General features: G+C 39.8%; 1 protein-coding gene across 1 annotated transcript; it reads right to left on the bottom strand.

Moving 5' to 3' along the window:
* Positions 1-12,871: 12,871 nt before the first annotated feature.
* Positions 12,872-14,851, bottom strand: LOC128019482 (uncharacterized). The gene is made up of 5 exons (XM_052605482.1): positions 14,748-14,851; positions 14,236-14,544; positions 13,980-14,094; positions 13,621-13,669; positions 12,872-13,513 (listed from the first exon to the last, which is right to left on the bottom strand). Exons 1-5 carry the CDS (start codon positions 14,815-14,817, stop codon positions 13,430-13,432), a joined length of 627 nt encoding a protein of 208 aa, XP_052461442.1. The 5' UTR covers positions 14,818-14,851; the 3' UTR covers positions 12,872-13,429.
* Between the last annotated feature and the right edge of the window lie 4,869 nt (positions 14,852-19,720).

The following is a 19,720-nucleotide window of genomic DNA, read 5'->3' as shown; positions in this document are numbered from 1 at the left end:
TCCCTAGAACAACTCCTTGACGCCCGTATTTTCACAAAATTAGATCTAAGAAGTGCATACAACCTGGTCAGAATTCTGAAGGGAGATGAGTGGAAAACGTCTTTCATCACCCCAGAAGGGCACTACGAATACCTTGTACTGCCGCATGGTCTAGTAAACGCCCCGTCAGTGTTCCAGAGTTTCATGGCGAGGTCATCCAAGAGTTCCTGAACCATTTTGCCCTCGTCTACATTGATGACGTACTAATTTTCTCTCGCAAGCTATCACATCTTGGCCTACTCCCAAGTCAATAAAAGTTTTCATCGTCAAACTTTTCATCGACCAATACAGCATGATAACCACACCACTTACATCTCTCCTCAAGGGGAAGCTGAAGACACTTCAACGGACCGCAGAAGCTGAGCAAGCCTTCCAGACATTAAAAACCGCATTCACGAGAGCCCTCTTGCTTCAGCATCCAGACCCACATAAGAAATATTTTGTGGAAGTAGACGTCTCCACAACAGGTGTGGGAGCCATCCTGTCCATGTATTCCGAAAGCGCGTCCAAACCCATGCCATGTGCCTTCTTTTCTAGAAAATTATCCACAGCCGACAGAAATTATGATATTGGCCATTCGAGAACTCCTTGCCGTAAAACTTGCTCTAGAAGAATGGAGACACTGGTTGGAGGGAGCCAGGCAACCATTTCCCGTGCTTACAGAGCATAAATATCTCCAGTACCCAAAAGAAGCTAAGAGGGTCAATCCTCGCCAGGCCTGGTGGGCCCTGTTCTTTACCTGGTTTCACTTTCAAATATCCTTCAACCCCGGAGGACCGACACATTATTACGCCTCCAAACCCTTGAGGAAACCCCGGAAGAGCCAGAGACCATTTCACCCACTCGGCTCTTTGTCAACCCCATCCAGTGGGATCTAGATGAACTGCCCCTCGAGCAATCACGACACCCGCCCATTCCACGAACGTGTCCAGCTGGTAAGATCTGTGTGCCCAAAGATCATCGTACATCCCTCATTTCCCATGCTCACTCATCTGTGGGAACAGGTCATCCCGGAGTCAGACACTGACCACTCTTCAACGGAAATACTGGTGGCCAAGAATGCAAGAGGATATCAAAGAGTTTATCCAAGGGTGTGCCCTTTGCGCCATGACCAAGGTACCTCAACAACTACCCACCGGAAAACTACTCCCATTACCAATTTCCCATCGCCCTTGAACCCACATTAGAGTGGATTTTGTCACTGATCTCCCAGTCTCGGACGGTAACACCTGCATTCTCGTAGCCATAGACAGATTTTCTAAAGCATGTAGACTAATCCCCCTGAAAGCCCTACCCACCGCCATTGAAACAGCTAAACTTCTTCTGTTTGAACGTGTTTCGTAACTTTGGCATTCCAGAGGATATCGTGTCAGACAGAGGGCCCCAGTTTATCTCCAGGGTATGGCAGTCATTCTTCACCCTCCTCAGCGTCACAGTAAGCCTCACTTCCGGGTACCACCCACAAACAAACGGTCAAACAGAACGTATGATCCAAGACATCAGTCGCTTCCTCAGAACATTTTGCCATCACAGTCAAAACCTCTGGAACCGTTGCTTAGTCTGGACAGAATATGCCCAAAAATCCCTTTGACAGACATCCACCAACCTGACCCCATTCTAATACATCCTGGGCTATCAGCCTCCCCTGTTGCCCTGGTCCGATGAGCCGTCCGAAGTTCTTGCAGTGAATACCTGGTTCCAAAACAGCTAGAGGGTTTGGAACTAGGCACACCCCCACCTTCAGTAATTGAGCCCAAAATACATAGGGCCATTCCCAGTGGAACGACAAGTCAACCCAGTTACCTACCACCTCCAACTACCTGCTCAGTACCGAATACACCCCACCTTTCATGTCTCTCTATTAAAACCCCATCACTTACCTGTCTCTGTTCCCTCTGCAAACCCGTTCCCTGATGACAACCCCCCGTTACCACCCATCGACGCTGAGCCCATCTACACTGTGAGAGAAACTGCACTCCCGACGTCGTGGTGGGTGACTAGAGAACATAGTGGACTGGGAAGATTGTGGACCAGAATAAAGGTGTTGGGTACCTCGTCAAGATATCCTCGACCCCAATCTGCTCACAGAGTTTCATGCCCAGCATCCAGAGAGACCCGCTCCACGGCCCAGAGGCAGACCCCCATGGCGTCGGAGAGCAAGGTCCGCTGGCACGGACCCTGGAGGGGGTGGTAGATTCAGGGACCAGGCAAGTCTGGTCCCAGCCAATCCACAACGTTCACGCTCTCCTGAGTATTAATCACCCTCACCTGGTCATCATCAATGATCTCATCAAGGCACTTTAAAACACTCACCTCAGCCCCAGTTCACCGTCAAGCCTCCAACGGGAACAGACCTCATGTTTCCATCCCCAGCTTGCCTCGCATCCCAAGAACTCCATGACATAACGTATGAGTGTGACATGACATTCAGCCAAGTATGGTTACCCATACTCATAATTCGTGCTCTGCATTTAACCCATCCAAAGTGCACACACACAGCAGTGAACACACACAAACCGTGAACACACACTTTGAGCAGTGGGCAGCCATTTATGCTGCAAAAACTCTCTAACCACTAGGCCACAACTTCCCCCGTACGTTTGCGTATATACGTACTTTTAAAAATCTAACCTCTGTGTCATTGTTCTGCTGTCTCCAGGATTCCCGATCCATCCCAGTTACCTGATTTCCCAATGATCTCTGGTATCTCCAATGTTCCCGTCAAGCTTGCTGGACAGTTCCCTCTTCTGTAAAAGAAAAAGGGACAAGCATTAGTAATCCGTGATTGTGTGGCATTGACCTCTCGTCTATGGATGTACTCACCTGCATTCTGCCTCTCATTGAGTGATCTGCACAGAATCCACACCTGAAATCACCTTCTACTCACCGTGCACTTATTCTTGAGAAAAATAAACATTGTGTTGAATTCACTTACCTCTGCCTCCAGTGACTAACCAGACACTCTGTAGTCGATATCCACGTATACTCAGAGTCATTTTCTCCTGATAACCCCAAAAATAACCTAAATTACACTTTCAGTGGCAGCTGTCACAGATGAACAGTGCTCTGTTTGATCGGTCTGAGTCATTCAGATGCAATGTTTCATTTAGTTAGTAATAATTTATTAATATTCTGACAATAAATGTTGTTACTTTCATTTTCAGAATAATCAGAGGTGGACTGTAAGTAAGTATATTCATTAAGTATACTTGTACAAATATAGTACAGTTTTTTTTTTCTCACAGAACAGAAGCACTACAAAAATACGGTCTTTTACAACATGATGCAATGTTGTAGATTAAACTACACAACAGTATATTTAGTAGGCAACTTTAAATGTAATAACCTTTAACATTTAGAAGTAAAATGCAACATACACAGTAGTGCAGCAATAATATTAATGTAAAGCATCTTGACAATTTTTATTTTTATTTTTAATTTTTTTACAGAACAGGGCCCGGTTCCCCAAAACATTCTTATCGCTAAGTAGTTCTTAACCTATTCCTTAACCTCTCTCTTAACCTTATGGCACGATTCCCGACACGTTCGTACGCTAAGTATATCTTCTGTAAGTCACACTTTCGTAAGGTTGGTCTGGACCATTCGTAAACTCTCTCTTAGCGTTGTTTGAGCTCAAGACGCTACTGTACAGCAGTCTTTAGAAACCAGCGCGCAGTAAAAGTCAAACTATGGTATGTTGACAATGTTGTGGCTCAACAATTATTTTCTGTTATTTTTTTAAGACTCATAATAAATTATGTTCGCAATGGATACAGGCCTATTTATGAAGTTGACTTTATGTGGTATCAGAACTAATATGGTGTAATTAGCCTAGGCTTTTTTGTAATGTAATTAAAGCGAATTGACAATCAATTTTTTGATAATTAAAATCTGGCAAACAATTTGGCTCTAAATGGCTAAGATCTATAAATGGGTAAGCATGGTGGTGTCCAGTAAGTGACCATAGCAGCGATCCAACATGTCATTGTATTGAATCAAAGACAGAGCCGGCTGCGGAGCCGTTTTCCATGTCAATTTTTTTTATTTGGCAAAACTTAAGCCCTTTTGACATTTTTCCTGATGTGGCTATATTAAAAAAAAATCGCCTCCCAAGACAGCTCAATATGGAGCTGCTGGACCTTCTCAGACCTGCGCTTGCCAGGCAAACGTGGCGGAATTTTGCTTTAAGCCCTGAAGCCCAGCGCTACTTTTTTTTTCTTTCTTTCTTTTTTTTTGCTACAGAGAGATTCATCGAGGTCATGGGAGAGGGCTACCGCCTAATCAAGACCTCTGTGTGGAGGTGCGTCCACACTGTCACCAACGCCCTTCTGCGCCATGCCGGGGATTACATCCTGGTGGATGGCACACTCATCCCTATTGCCTGACCCCAAGGCAAGGTCCAGCAAAACTTCAACTTCCTCTGACGAGAGGCTTGGTGCCTTTTTTTACGTTGCTTCCCCAGCATATTTTGTATCTAACTCTCTCTGTCTCTGTTCATTGTAGATAGGTTGCTTTTTATTAAAAACATAAACCAATTGCAATCAATACCGCATTAAACATAAGTAACTGCAGCTGCTTGCCAATCAATTCTGATTGTAAAGTACCTTACCATTAATATAAAAGTGTATTATATAATTTTTATAAGTCGTAAAACCCATGTCAAGAAGCGGCACAAGTGGCACAACGGGACAAGGAGGGTGGATGATTAGCGAGGGATACCTGGTTCATCTAACTGTCACAACATATAGTGTGAACATATTGCTGACCATTGGATAATTAAATTTATAGTCTATATTCTTCTGATAACTTAAAATATGTTCAAATAAATGTTACTATAATAATTTGAGGAATATTTCATTTGCATAGAACGTGTTGTCTTTCTTAACGCTTTATTGCACCTTCGCGTGAAGTGGAAAATCGATTCATGAGCAATCGATGCTAACTAATTCAGCACCCTCACTTTGGACAGCGCTCTTGTTACGTACGACATAAGAGGCAGCATGCTAAGAAGCTTCCTAAGGGACACTTCGGGGAACACACTTAGAAACATAAACAACTTTGGTAAGATATATATTTCAAGGTCTTCTTAGCACGCTAAGAGTGAGTGTTATCGGGAAACCGGGCCCAATACTATACATACCTTTAATTTTACTCTCAATACATCAAGTATATTAGAGTATGCAAGATACTTCTTTTACTTATAGTAGTTCTGCAAAAAGTGAAAATGATGTAATCTACTCACCCATAAGTTGTCTTTCAGAAATTGCTCTAGAGAAATTGTATGTTTATTACATACAATAAACAATAAACAATGTTTGATAGCAACAGCTTTTCTCTGCCCCAGTCATTCAATAAATCTAGCATATGCAACCAGTTAAAAGATCAAATATTTACATATTCCTGTGATCCCCAGATGAAGTTTAGTTTTAAAGTTCTTTAAAGGGGTCATATAATGCTACATGCATTTTAACAATTTGTTTGAACTGAAATGTTTGTTGGCAGTGTGTGTACATAACCACCCTAAAATGATAAAAATCCACAGATTTTTTTTATATATATTGTTAAATGTTTTTCCCCTTTCTCAAATTGAGCCGTCTGACTTTGTCACGATTGTTTGATTAACAGCAGCGTTTCAGCACAGACTGGATTGTGTCTTACCTGAGCGGCAACCTCCCACTCCCTGTCTTGAAACCAACACGGAAGTAACTAAAACTGCAATTCATCGACTGGCCACTTAACGCTGGCTTCAAAACGGAATCAATCCCATAGAGTGGTATCAGAACTAATATGGTGGTTATTAGCCTAGATTTTTCGTAATGTAATTAAAGCGAATTGACAATAAATTTTTTGATAATTAAAATCTGCCAAACAATTTGGCTCTAAATGGCTAAGATCTATAAATGGGTAAGCATGGTGGTGTCCAGTAAGCGACCATAGAAGCGATCCAACGTGTCCTTGTATTGAATCAAAGACGGAGCCGGCTGCGGAGCTGTTTTCCATGTCAATTTTTTTATTCGGCAAAACTTAAGCCCTTTTGACATTTTTCCTGACGTGGCTATATTAAAAAAAATGTGCCTCCCAAGACAGCTCATTATGTAAGTTTACAGCAGAAAAAAACCCTTCATGACAACTGTGAGGGGGTGAATTTTTTTATTACTCCTCCGTTTAAATTATATTAAGCCTTAAAGTTCTGCATAATTAAGGGCGTGGCCACTAGAGTGACAGGTGGATTGCCGTTGCTGTCACTGCCGTCATGCTAGATGGGTGTGGCTTCAGCAACCAGCTCCCGCCTTTTTGCCTATTTTTGATAACCTCAGAGTGACACTCGGTGACGCGCTACCAAGATGGCGATGGCCTGGTCTGTCCACTTTTGGTTCCAAAAACTCTCTTCAGAAACCAATGGGTGACGTCACGGACACTACGTCCATGTTTTTTTACAGTCTATGGTCTTACTGCAGCCCGCCCTGAGTGAGCCATCATCAGTCCGAGATGCAGACAAGCATGACTTCTAAGTGATTGAGGTGTTTTGTTGTTGGAAGTAATAATGAACATAGCAGTAGTCATTTATTCCCGACATCTGAGCGACTGAAATCGCAGAGGATTAATTTACACTTGGACTTGAAGGGAATGCACCCTTGATCTACTTGCGTCTATGTTCGCGGGAATCATTCATGATCCAGCCTCACCTACAGAAGCAGTGAGTATAATGCATTTACAGTTTTTTTCAATCGCTAACAAGCGCTTAACCATACTTCAGATACTTTTTCTAAACTCTTAACACAGACTAACACCTACAAAACACAATTGGCCAAATGGATAATTTTCTTCTTAAAAACACATTTTGTTAAATATATACTAAATCTTCATTTCAAAATAGAACACACATTTCTCTGCACACACCAACTTTACCAAAACACTGGAAATCTGACTCAAAATTAAATTGTTCTGTCAAAGAATAACACTTGTTTTCACCTCACAAGGTACATGCAGTCAATCAAAGTACACCAGGTTTCAAAATACTGGATATTGTTGACATTACAAAAACTGCATAGACTTTTCAGTCTCAGTTTTACAGGTATTTGCATGCAAAACATGCAATTCACTGTTTTACACAAAATTTCTTGGTTAGGAACTGTATGTCCAAATGTACAGTAATGCTCACATTCAAAAGCATTCCAGTAAAAAGCGAGAAAAAAGCGTAGAAACACGGTATGATAGAACAGAAAAGGTTTGACAGTATTGCTTACAGTGAACAAAATATCCATGAAACACATAAGAGCATTCTGAACAAAAAACAACAACAGCAAAAAGCCCAGATAAAAAAGGGGGGGTAAAATAAAAACAATCTCTCACTGCTCCTGCTCCTTTCACTGCTCCTCTCACTGCTCCTGCATCTCTCACTGCATCTCTCACTGCTCCTGCTCCTCTCACTGCTCCTGCTTCTCTCACTTCATCTCTCACTGCTCCTGCTCCTCTCACTGCTCCTCTCACTGCTCCTGCATCTCTCACTGCATCTCTCACTGCTCCTGCTCCTCTCACTGCTCCTCTCACTGCTCCTGCTTCTCTCACTTCATCTCTCACTGCTCCTGCTCCTCTCACTGCTCCTCTCACTGCTCCTGCTCCTCTCTCTGCTCCTGCTCATCTCACTGCTCCTGCTCCTCTCACTGCTCCTCTCACTGCTCCTGCTCCTCTCACTGCTCCTGCTCCTCTCTCTGCTCCCGCTCCTCTCTCTGCTACTCTCACTGCTCCTGCTCCTCTCACTGCTCCTCTCACTGCTCCTGCTCCTCTCACTGCTCCTGCTCCTCTCACTGCTCCTGCACCTCTCACTGCTCCTGCTCCTCTCACTGCTCCTGCTCCTCTCTCTGCTCCTGCTCCTCTCACTGCTCCTGCTCCTCTCACTGCTCCTCTCACTGCTCCTGCTCCTCTCACTGCTCCTGCTCCTCTCTCTGCTCCTGCTCCTCTCACTGCTCCTCTCACTGCTCCTGCTCCTCTCACTTCTCCTGCATCTCTCTCTGCTCCTGCTCCTCTCACTGCATCTCTCACTGCTCCTGATCCTCTCACTGCATCTCTCACTGCTCCTCTCGCTGCTCCTGCTCCTCTCACTGCTCCTGCTCCTCTCACTGCTCCTCTCACTGCTCCTGCTCCTCTCACTGCTCCTGCTCCTCTCTCTGCTCCTGCTCCTCTCACTGCTCCTGCTCCTCTCACTGCTCCTCTCACTGCTCCTGCTCCTCTCACTGCTCCTGCTCCTCTAACTGCTCCTGCACCTCTCACTGCTCCTGCTCCTCTCACTGCTCCTGCTCCTCTCACTGCTCCTCTCACTGCTCCTGCTCCTCTCACTTCTCCTGCATCTCTCTCTGCTCCTGCTCCTCTCACTGCATCTCTCACTGCTCCTGATCCTCCCACTGCATCTCTCACTGCTCCTCTCGCTGCTCCTGCTCCTCTCACTGCTCCTGCTCCTCTCACTTCTCCTCTCACTGCTCCTGCTCCTCTCACTGCTCCTCTCACTGCTCCTGCTCCTCTCACTGCTCCTCTCACTGCTCCTGCTCCTCTCACTTCTCCTGCATCTCTCTCTGCTCCTGCTCCTCTCACTGCTCCTGCTCCTCTCACTGCTCCTCTCACTTCTCCTGCTCCTCTCACTGCATCTCTCACTGCTCCTGATCCTCTCACTGCATCTCTCACTGCTCCTCTCGCTGCTCCTGCATCTCTCACTGCTCCTGATCCTCTCACTGCATCTCTCACTGCTCCTCTCGCTGCTCCTGCTCCTCTCACTGCTCCTGCTCCTCTCACTGCTCCTCTCACTGCTCCTGCTCCTCTCACTGCTCCTGCTCCTCTCACTGCTCCTCTCACTGCTCCTGCTCCTCTCACTGCTCCTGCTCCTCTCTCTGCTCCTGCTCCTCTCACTGCTCCTCTCACTGCTCCTGCTCCTCTCACTTCTCCTGCATCTCTCTCTGCTCCTGCTCCTCTCACTGCATCTCTCACTGCTCCTGATCCTCTCACTGCATCTCTCACTGCTCCTCTCGCTGCTCCTGCTCCTCTCACTGCTCCTGCTCCTCTCACTGGGCCCCTTGCTCTTACTCTTCTGTTTCTGTTTCTGTTTCTGTTTCCAAAAATATCCCTCTTCAAAATCCTTCTTTTATTGTATACGTGCCAATGTAATAGAAAAAAATAAGCCCTGCCATTGAGTCTAAGCCAGATTGGAATCAGTTGTGGTTGGCCCAATTTACACAACATAAATCAGCTAAGATATATTGTTTTTGAACTGATGTCATTGCAGAAGCAGAGGTTTTTATACTGTATCTAAGGTTTGGAACATTGTTTTTGCTATTGTGGGATGTTGTGTGTTAACATTTGTAAATACTACAAAAACGATCCATAATTTTGTTGGGAGGTATAGCTTGTCTGTTCAGAAAATGTAAGCATTGTGGAAATGTGTTCAATGACTCCATATTGTGTGAAAACGACATGAAATGTGTGAATGGTATGGCCACAATAGACAGATGCTGTGCTAATTGTGTTTAGAGTTTTGAAAATGTGACAACTGCTTGGACAAATGCTTGTTAGCGACTGAAAAAAACTGTAAATGAATCTTTGCAAATCACCTTTCCTAATAATGTGCTAATTAGCAAGTTTCACTATGATGTGAATTAAAAGTAATTAAAGTAAAGTCTCTCAGAGAGCAGATCAGAAGAAAGGGGCGGGGTCAGCTGAGCTCATTAGCATTAAAGGAGAATTCCACAAACCAGCGTGTTTTGAAAAGAGCTGTTTTTGACTGGGTAAAAAAAATTTGATTTTACACTACCATTGAGAAATTTTTTAACAATCTATGTTACAGACTTTTCATTAAAACCCTAAAGAATCATATCAACTTGTGGAAAATGAGCATTATATGACCCCTTTAAAGTAGTTTACTTTACATCAGCAACACTGACTCAGCAACAAACAAATAATTCATAAGAAGACAACTGATGACACCTGTATACTTAGCAAGCAGTTTCTAACTTATTCATTTGATTGTTAATAATAAATATAATAATATATTTTGTGTCAGGCAGTCATTTAAGCAATGGAATGCAAAACCCGACTAAGCATACTTCAATTAGGGTACAATTTTCAGCAATCAAATTTTATTTATCAATCACTGGATACGAGTTACATCCAAAAAGTTTTTTTAGATTACCAGTGATTGCTTATATTTTGATGTCATTTATTAATTTTATATTTAAGTAAACAGTTTGGGGATTTCAACCAGTAGGCTACTGTGACTAATTTCCATTAAACAAAAAAAAAAAAAACTATTTGGAGCAGCTGTTCATTTAGCATCTCTTAGCGAGCTACATACATGCTCATCACGACACAAACATTCTCCTACAAGTCACACTTTGTATTAAGTTAACAGAACCTTATGAATCATGCATGAAATAAAAGTTTATAAAGTCAAACGATAGCTTTATGTGCTTTACATATGAACTTAAAGTCTTTATTCAATATGTTAAATAATAAATCATCTTTGGCTCGGTAATGCAATTTCACGATCCGATTTAATTGATTGATCTGAGTGAATCTTTTAAAATAATAATTTATTTTGTTTAACAAAACCAGTGTGTAGAGACCAATGGTTCACAAACTGGAAGATCTGAGGTGAAAGGCTTGCAAATTCACTATCCCGATGTCCCGGTGCTATTGTGTTTTAATTTCATTACTTTTAGTTGAATAATTTTTTTTTTTATTTGATTTAGGATTTGTTTTAAAATTTCAAGTTAGTTATATTATTTAACATTTCAATTTCAAAAAGAAATATGCAGCATTTTGTCTATTGTCTAATAATAAAAGGACAAATTTTTTCATTTATAATTTGACTTAAATCTAATTTTGTAAAAGATAAATAAATATACAAATAAATTATAAGAAAATTGTATGGGGTCTGTTTTGTGATTTATTTATTTTTTTTTTGCATCGTAAGTTTATTGAATCGTTACATCCAGATATGCTACTAGTGTTTGCTGATCATGCTGATTTGTCCATAGTGAAGTTCAGCCGATGTCTTTTTTATTTATTTATTTCGGGCTAATTAAATTCATTTTGGGCTACCAAAACCTAAAGAAAGCCAGAACCGAAAGACTACCAGGGATTCTGAAATTTTGCAAACCCTTAGGTGTGTTTCCCAAAAGCATTGTCAATAACAACATTTATTGCAACCGTGGCAAACAAGCCCTGTCAATTTTGACTCTTTTCACTTAAAGTTTGGTCCATTCATTAAACAAATCTATTGTATAATTTGTACAACTGTGCCAGTTGTTTTATTATATGTTTGTTGTGTCTGGATTCATTTTAAAGCTTGGAATGCAGCATGAAACGGAACAATCCCATTCATTGTATTCAAATTGAATTTATATTGATTGAAAGATTTAAAGGACATAAAATTTTTTGTTGTTCATAGAAATTCTGTGGAAAATTGATGTTCTTAAAAATAAAATGCAAAGAAAACACAAATCTTATGACTGGTAGATGTCGGAAAGCATAAAAACAAGACGTCAAGTTAGTATGTTCCTTTGTGTTACAAAGTTTAAGTATTTCAAAGTATTCTAAAGTATTTAGATTAAGTTACTAAACCTGAGTAATCTAACGAAAAACGTTACTGATTTCTTTTTAAAGCTTGTATTTTGTAATCTGTAGTGAAATACATTTTAAAAGTAATCTTCCCAGCCCAGCTCACTTATAATAAGGTGCAACTGCACAGAGCACACCACATTCTATTACTAATTCATCCATCATGCCTTTCCACTCCAACATTCCAATAATTACTGCCCACTAAAAGCTGCACAGATATATTTGCTTACTCTGACAGGCCTATGTAAAAGATTTAGAAAAAGTTCATTCAATTCACATTTTATATCATCACTACGATATGTATTGTCATCTCACCCAGCCCTAACATGCAGTAATGCTTTAAACACATTTGACAAGCTAGTTGATAAAAACCAACAACCATTTAAGGCAAATCTGAATGATGCACTATTTTAACTTTAATCAACATGTACAATTGACCATGAAATTCTCATTTTATATTATTCTAGAAACGTCCCTCACCCAATGCTGAATGGAGCTGTACAGCTGCAGTTCATGAGATGAATAATGATGGGGTTGGCGGAGAGGGTCAGCTAAATCAGCACCCTGATAAAGAGGCTGACTGGCAAAAAGTATTTCATATATTTTGAAAATACAAAAATTATTGTATTTAAATAAAAAATACTTTAGATTTTTGCCCAAGGCTTTAAAATACAAAATAGTATTTTGTATTTCAAATACATATTTTAAATACATGTATCTGATACTGCCCATCCCTGAATCTGGCAACTTTCTGTATATTTAAAGTCCAGGGATAATATATGTTACTAAAATATTGGCTGCTTATTAGTAAATATAAGGCACATATTAATGCCTTATTCTGCATGACCATATTTAAGATTGTAATCAACAGTTAATAGTGAGAACTGATTCCCAAACTAAAGTGTATAGGTCATCCAAAACATTTTATTCTGCCATACTGTACATTACTTTATTTTTTCTTCAGAATACAAAAAAAGAATATTGTGGTCACACTTTAATTTGGGGATCGATTCTTACTATTAACTATTAACTCAATAAAATCCTAATTTGCTTAGGTAGAAAGGTAGTTGTTAAGTTTAGGTATGAGATGGGGTTAAGGGATTGAGTATATTGTCATACAGAATAAGGCCCTGATCAGATAGAACCCTCGACAGCCACCACAAGTTTCTCCTTCATCACTGCAGTCTACACATGTTCCAAGCAACAATGGAAAGTCCGCCTCTCCATTCATTTGATTGGTCAATGAAAAAAAAATGCAAATGACATTGCATGCTTTTCCACCCAGAGTTGATTTTTTTTATTTGTATTTTTAAACTTCAGGCGTTCAAAGCACTCCTATAAATACGCAAGGCACAGCAGGTGGCTGACACACGAGGTGCCCGGGGGACATAAACAGCATGCCAAAAACTCACTGCCAATAGAAAACAATTTTAAAAAATCTCACTCTCACTGCAAAAAAACACATTAATGTCTTAACCCTGATCAGACAGAACATGTAAGTACTATAAACAGCAATACGGTAGTAATATACATGCTGATAAGCAACTAGTTAATAGTAAGAATTGATTCCTATACTAAAGTACTACTAATATGTTGCTAAACGTTGAAAAAAACACTGATGATGTTTCTCTTTTATGTTCTGCAGTGGACATAAACAAACATAAAATACAAATTAGTACATTAGAGAGCTTTTTCGTTCACATTTTAATATTAATCACATTCAAAAGTTACTAAACATTTTCTTGTTCTTGTTGAAAAAAACAAATGAACAAAAATAATAATTTCATAATTGTCCATACACAGAGTTATATCTTTCAAAGTACTGACTGTTTTGAGTCTGTATCCTTCCTCCCACCGGTCCCTGTGACTAAAGTGAAAAAGAAAAATTAAATTACTTACTGATATAAGGAAATATTGTTTGAATTAATATAATTTATAATTATGTAAACTATTCACACAAAGGGAAAAACTTACAAAGTCCTGTCCCATTTCTCTGCTATTCTGTATGCTGTTTTTACATTTCCTTTAAACATAGCATATCATGTTATAATTATTTTTACTGTATTTGAAAATAGTGTGTTGTTCTCACATTTCCATGATTAATTACACAAATATTAATTAAACAAATATTCATTAGATGTTCTCAGCTTTCCATCTCTCTACTCATCACTTTCATCTTTGATGTGTTTAAATTAGCAGAGATGACTCAAAACTGGTGAATGAAATATCTCCATACTCATGAAAATATGATATGTGTTTAATAGCACATGAATAGTTAATGAAACCTGCAATAAATAAACAATTCATCATCTGTTCATCATCAAGTCTCTCACCTGTGAATGCAGATGCTGATTGTCATAATTAGACAGATCATAAGGACTCCAGAACATGAAATGAGGATGATGTACAGCGGCATTTGTTTGAGTGATTGTTGTCTGATCTGGTTTTCTGACAGACACAAAAGAGTCAAACACACAGGATACCAACCAGGACTCTAATAGTTAGTAGTTACTAGTTAAATCCACACTTATAGTTGCTTTATGAAATAGTTTTATATTTAAGAATCCATAAGTAAAATTAAGTAATAACCTGTTATTGTTAATGTCCATCTTATTGCTGCTGGGTAACAGCTGTAGTTTCCTGCATCAGACGCTTGTATTTGTTGTATTGTTAACTCTCTTGGAGCTGCTGGGTCGATGTGAATCCTGTTTGAGCTGAAGTTTCTCATTGTTCTGTTACTTTCACGGTCCTGCCTAAAAATCACGAAGCTGTTCATTTTCCATGTGAAATCATCATCATATGTGGTTTTGTTGCAGTGAAGTGTAACTGTATCCCCCGTAAACACTGTTTTGTTGATGTGCTGCTTAATCATTGGCTCTTGATTGGATATTGAATAATCTGATAAAAATAAAAATAACAAACACAGTCACAAAGACACACACGTGAAAACACATGCAAAAGCTGATGAGACACAACTGCTGCTCATGTCCTTAGTTAACTGTCACAAGAACATCACACAACACAACACCAAACAATGACACACACAAACACGCACACACACACACACACACACAAAAACAAAACACCTGCATACAACATACCTGCATTGGTCAGTAAAGTAAGGATTACACTCAAATTCAGATGCAGGATCCTGTTTTGAATAATCTTCATGACAGCAGCAGGTAGAAATGAACTTCTCACTCTCCCTTCAACATTTCAAGCACTTCTGATCAAACTGACTGAGTCTGCAGACAGGAACAAGAGGAAGTGGTTATGTGAGAGTGGGACACAACTGAGAACCACTGAGCTCAAGAGAACAACGTGATGATCAGAGTGTGAAACTGTTTAAGATAGAGATTATTACATCTGCTCTTTGAACAGGACACATGCATGGAATATCTACAGGTTTTAGCAGCATTTTGTTCAGTTATATTGTTTATATTATTACTTTCACACTACATACACACACACACATATATGTATGTATGTATGTATGTATGTGTGTGTGACCCATACTCAGCCAAGTACTCTGAATTCCTCCTCTGCTTTTAACCCATCCAAAGTGCACATACACACACAGCAGTGAACACACACACACACACACACACACACACACACACACTGTGAACACACACAGCAGTTGAGGGGTTAGGTGCCTTCACTTCACTTCAGTCATAGTATTGCAGGCCCGAGACTCAAACCCACAACCTAAGGGTTATATTAATAATATAATATAATTATATATATATATATATATATATATATATATAAGGAACTAGTTTTGTTTGAAATAGTTTTACATACGGGTACACCATATGTATTCATAAAATGTCAACTGTCTTGTAACTGTTTATTGCTATATAATGCTATCGCTTTATATTGTTGCTATATATCTAAGTTCTAATTTGGAATTATTTTTTTTTTAATTTTTTTTTTGTACAGTATGTCTGAGTGGCACAATGTAGCACAACGTAGCACAGAACAAGTATATGCAATAGCTTGAGTAAATCCACCATACATTCATGTGCATATAATTAATTATATTTATTTAGTGTCAATACTATTATTTTCTTTAAATTCAACCCCTAAACTTAGTAGTGCACATTAAAACAGCGTCTTTGATTAGTTGTGAGACAAGCCTCATAACCCACACACTTCCTGTATTCTAGGACCTCCGTACCATAGAAAACATTTGTGAACCAATGCACAAGCAGCTGTCTTTTTTATGCTTCTTTCACAAAACCACTTAATTCATACTTTAAACTATTAAAGTAATTTTGAATCACTTATAACGAGGACCATGTTCTGCATTTTGACTGGACATCTTCAGTGTGGCTGAAAATGAAAAAGGGATGTAAGAGATCACTGTAGTTTTAAACTAATTATAAAATGGATGGTTCCAGTTCTGGATGCTGATGCTCTGATGAAAAACACCTCTACACCATATTACTGTGCAGCTCCCATGTAGTTATGTTTTCTGTGTGGAAACACTGTGTCATAGGCTGTGTTGTCCAGTGGAAGAGAGTAATTTGAATGTGCATAGCAGTATAACATTTAAATGAAAATGAAAATGAAAAAAAAGTGGAAAAGTGCAATAAAGTTATGCACTTATGTTTAACAACAACCCTTTAGCTGTGACCCTATAGAGAACATTACACTTGTCATTCTTCATTCAAATACATTTTTGTGTGAGAATGGAAAGATCTGTAGAACGATGAGGTTTGTAGGTAAATGATGCAATGTGGTGAATAAATTCCACTGGTCAAAGTTTTGAAAGAAAACATGCAAAGACCGTATGATTTTCCACCGGGCTTAGTGTCATAGAAGAAGGAAAAAAAAATACTACAAAGTGATGTGTACTGTAGATCTGGGCTTGTTACTGAAAGGTTGTTGGTTCAATTCATGAGCTGTTAAACACAATAGACATCTTTCTATTTTTTCTCCTGACTTCAACTATTGGCATGTTTTAGTGCAAGTCTATTTTAAAGGGGTCATATGATGCGATTTCAAGTTTTCCTATCTCTTTGAAGTGTTACAAGCTCTTGGTGCATACAGAAGATCTGAAAAGTTTTAAAGACTAAAGTCTCAAACCCAGAGAAATATTCTTTATCAAAGTTAAAAGTCAACTACACCCCCCTAAAACAGCTCATTCTAACACTCGCCCACATCTCTACGTCGTGATGTGGGATGATTTGCATAACACTGGCCAAATGTTCATACAAGGAAAAAAAGGCAGAACTTTGATTCTTGCTGTTGCTGTGTGTTTCATTGAGAAAGCGAAAATACTCAGTTTGGCCTTCCAAAAGAGGACACAACTAGAAATCAGTGGTTAAGCTGTATTTACAACACTGTTCCATAACAGTTCAAACCAAATATTCGGATGTGTGCAGCACATTTTATGGATGACTGTTTCCTGATCTTGGGAGAGAAGACTACAATGCCGGATGTTCTTACTCACAGTCTGTAAGTACGTTTACATATGTAAAGGATTTGCCACTGATGATTAAAACATGAGTTTTGAGCAGTATAAAGCAGCATTTCTCAATTACATTCCTCATGCCCTCTGCTATGCAAATTTTGTAAATTTCTCCTATTGCTTCAGACGTTTATTCTATTCTAAAGTAAGTGCCCTGCAAATTGGACATTACAGGATATTCTGTCATGATTCCAGTTCGAAGCGAAAGTATATGTTCCATTCAAAGTATATTGAAGTATGACACTAATTTAAATTGTATTTATTTACAGAGGTACATGATGTCAAACATGATGTCCATGAATGAATGTTCCGAACAGAGGTGTAGTGGTAAAAAAAGGGGTGGGTAAACTATAAATTCTGGGTGACCACATCGTCACGGTAAGGTGGGCCACTGCTACCTGTGTATGTGTATCCTGATGACATCGCTATAGGCTATCATTTGATATTACTACCAAGTGTATCACTGGTTATTCCCTCATATAGGTCACACAGTAACTATTCAATTCTTACATTAATCTAAGTTCTTGTTAAAGAGACCCAAGAAGGAATAATAAGGTTGAAATCTATAAAATTTACTAAATGACAAAACAGAGAGGACAATTTTTTAAAGAGGAATAGAGAGGGAGGCTTATATCCAGGGGTTCCAATGCAATGCACTTGTATGTAATGATTAGGGATTATTTTCATAGTCGATTAATCTGTTGAATATTTTCTCAATTAATTGGTTAGTTGTTTGGTATATAATATGTCAGAAAAATGTGGATCAGTGTTTCCCCAAAAGCCCAGGAATGGTCCTCAAATGTCTCGTTTAGTCCACAAAGATATTCAGTTGACTGTCACAGAGGAGAGAAGACACTAGAACATATTCACATTTAACAAGCTGGAATCAAATACTTTTTTACTTTTGTCTTTCAAATATTTTATCAATGACACAGACTGCAATGACACAGACAGCTTCATTGCAGAAGGACATCCTTTTGGTCATGTGGTTCACGTGAGATGTTTGACAGCTTTACAAACTAATGATATTGCACTGATGTCATAGCTGACGCGAATCAATAAGAGGAGAGTATTCGCTAGCTCTGTTAGTCGTTTTAGCTCTTCAGATCGCATAAATCAGTGTAAAATGAATAGAAATGTTATTCTCTATGACAAAATATTTTACAAACGTGATAAAATTATTCTCTCTTCAAATGTGTGCACCATTGGACTATAGCCCTGGCGGATCGTGGATATTGTATACGAACACAAATTTTACGTGCGTTTAGCCTCCACTACATCCCTGGTTCCGAAGTAAGGTAAATTTAAAAAGATTTCCCCTGCTCAGGGAGTAGGGAGTAATGAACACTATTTATGGACCATGTTAAACACAATCCATGAACTGAGCTCACATCTAATGATCTGATTATCTGAATCAGGTGAGTTAACAAAAGGAGACATGCCAAATATACAGAGCTAGGAGGAGCAAGGACTGTAATTTAGAACCGCTGGTGTAGAGTAGAGCTTGTTGTTTCTTAGATCACAAATGCAGATATGGTTTTATGTTTACCCAGAGCGATGCAACGCATAAAAACATAGTATATGTTATGAAGAGAGATTAGACCCAAAAGCGAAATGCATTAAATGTCTCTTTAATAGTGAGAGAAAACATTCCAAACAGAAATACTTCAAATTGAAAACAGGAGCAGCCGTAAGCGCTGAGGTTTCAGGAACCTAAAGTAGACAGTCTCTCAATGAATGTAGCAGGTCACTGCTAGAATGTAAGAAGTCACTGTAGTTTAAAAGTAATTATAAAATTGATGGCGAAATGCAATGGTTCGGCACAGGACTCTGACAGGATAGGAACGGATAGTCAGGAAACTGCCATCTGTAAGCATAGCGAACAGAATAATATGGCAAAGAAACAGGGGAAGGAAGGGCTAGAGGTAGCAAACATAATTAGGAGAAAGAGAGAGCAGGTGCGAGGGGGTAAGCGCAACATCAGGTAAAAATTGGAAACAGCTGAGGGTAATTGAATGAGCGTGTAATTAGTGTGTGTGCAATAACCAGAAGTGGGGGGGGGGGTGGGGGTTGGGAGAGGATACCAAACTCATGACCGACACATAACAGTACCCCCTCCCTCAACAAGCGCCTCCAGGTGCTCCCAAGGGAGGGGCCTGGCACGAACGGAGGAAGTCATCAATGAGCGAGCGGTCCAGAATGTCCCAGGAGGGAATCCAACTTCTCTCTTCCAGATCGTACCCCTCCCAGTCCACAAGGAACTGATGTCCATGGCCGTTCTTTGAAAGCGGTTCTTTGAAAGCGGTTCTTTGAAAGCGGTTCTTTGAAAACGTGTCTTAGAACGACAGAGAGCTGACCAAACCCTTCTCCAGGTGTGCTTACAGCGCTGAATGAAAGCCTTAACTGAGGGTATATTGGAATCAGCCTCCTGAGAGGAAAACAGAGGGGGCTGATACCCTAAGCAAGAAAGACCGGTGGCAGATGTAGGCAAAGAATTATGGGCATACTCAGCCCAGGGCAGCTGCTCTGGCCAGGAAGAGGGGTTATGAAAAGCCAAACTACACAGGAGTCGACCGACGATCTGGTTGGTGCGCTCAG

This window comes from Carassius gibelio, chromosome A9 (assembly GCF_023724105.1).
Source record: "Carassius gibelio isolate Cgi1373 ecotype wild population from Czech Republic chromosome A9, carGib1.2-hapl.c, whole genome shotgun sequence".
Lineage (NCBI taxonomy): Eukaryota > Metazoa > Chordata > Actinopteri > Cypriniformes > Cyprinidae > Carassius > Carassius gibelio.
This window is presented reverse-complemented; position numbering and strand designations above follow the sequence as displayed.

Excerpts from the sequence above, each read along its gene's own strand:
- LOC128019482 (XM_052605482.1), bottom strand. The coding sequence starts at position 14,817 with ATGAAGATTATTCAAAACAGGATCCTGCATCTGAATTTGAGTGTAATC. Across the intron at positions 14,545-14,747 it reads TACTTTACTGACCAATGCAG|ATTATTCAATATCCAATCAA; the intron begins GTATGTTGTATG and ends TATTTTTATCAG. Across the intron at positions 13,514-13,620 it reads GAGAAATGGGACAGGACTTT|TCACAGGGACCGGTGGGAGG; the intron begins GTAAGTTTTTCC and ends TTTTCACTTTAG.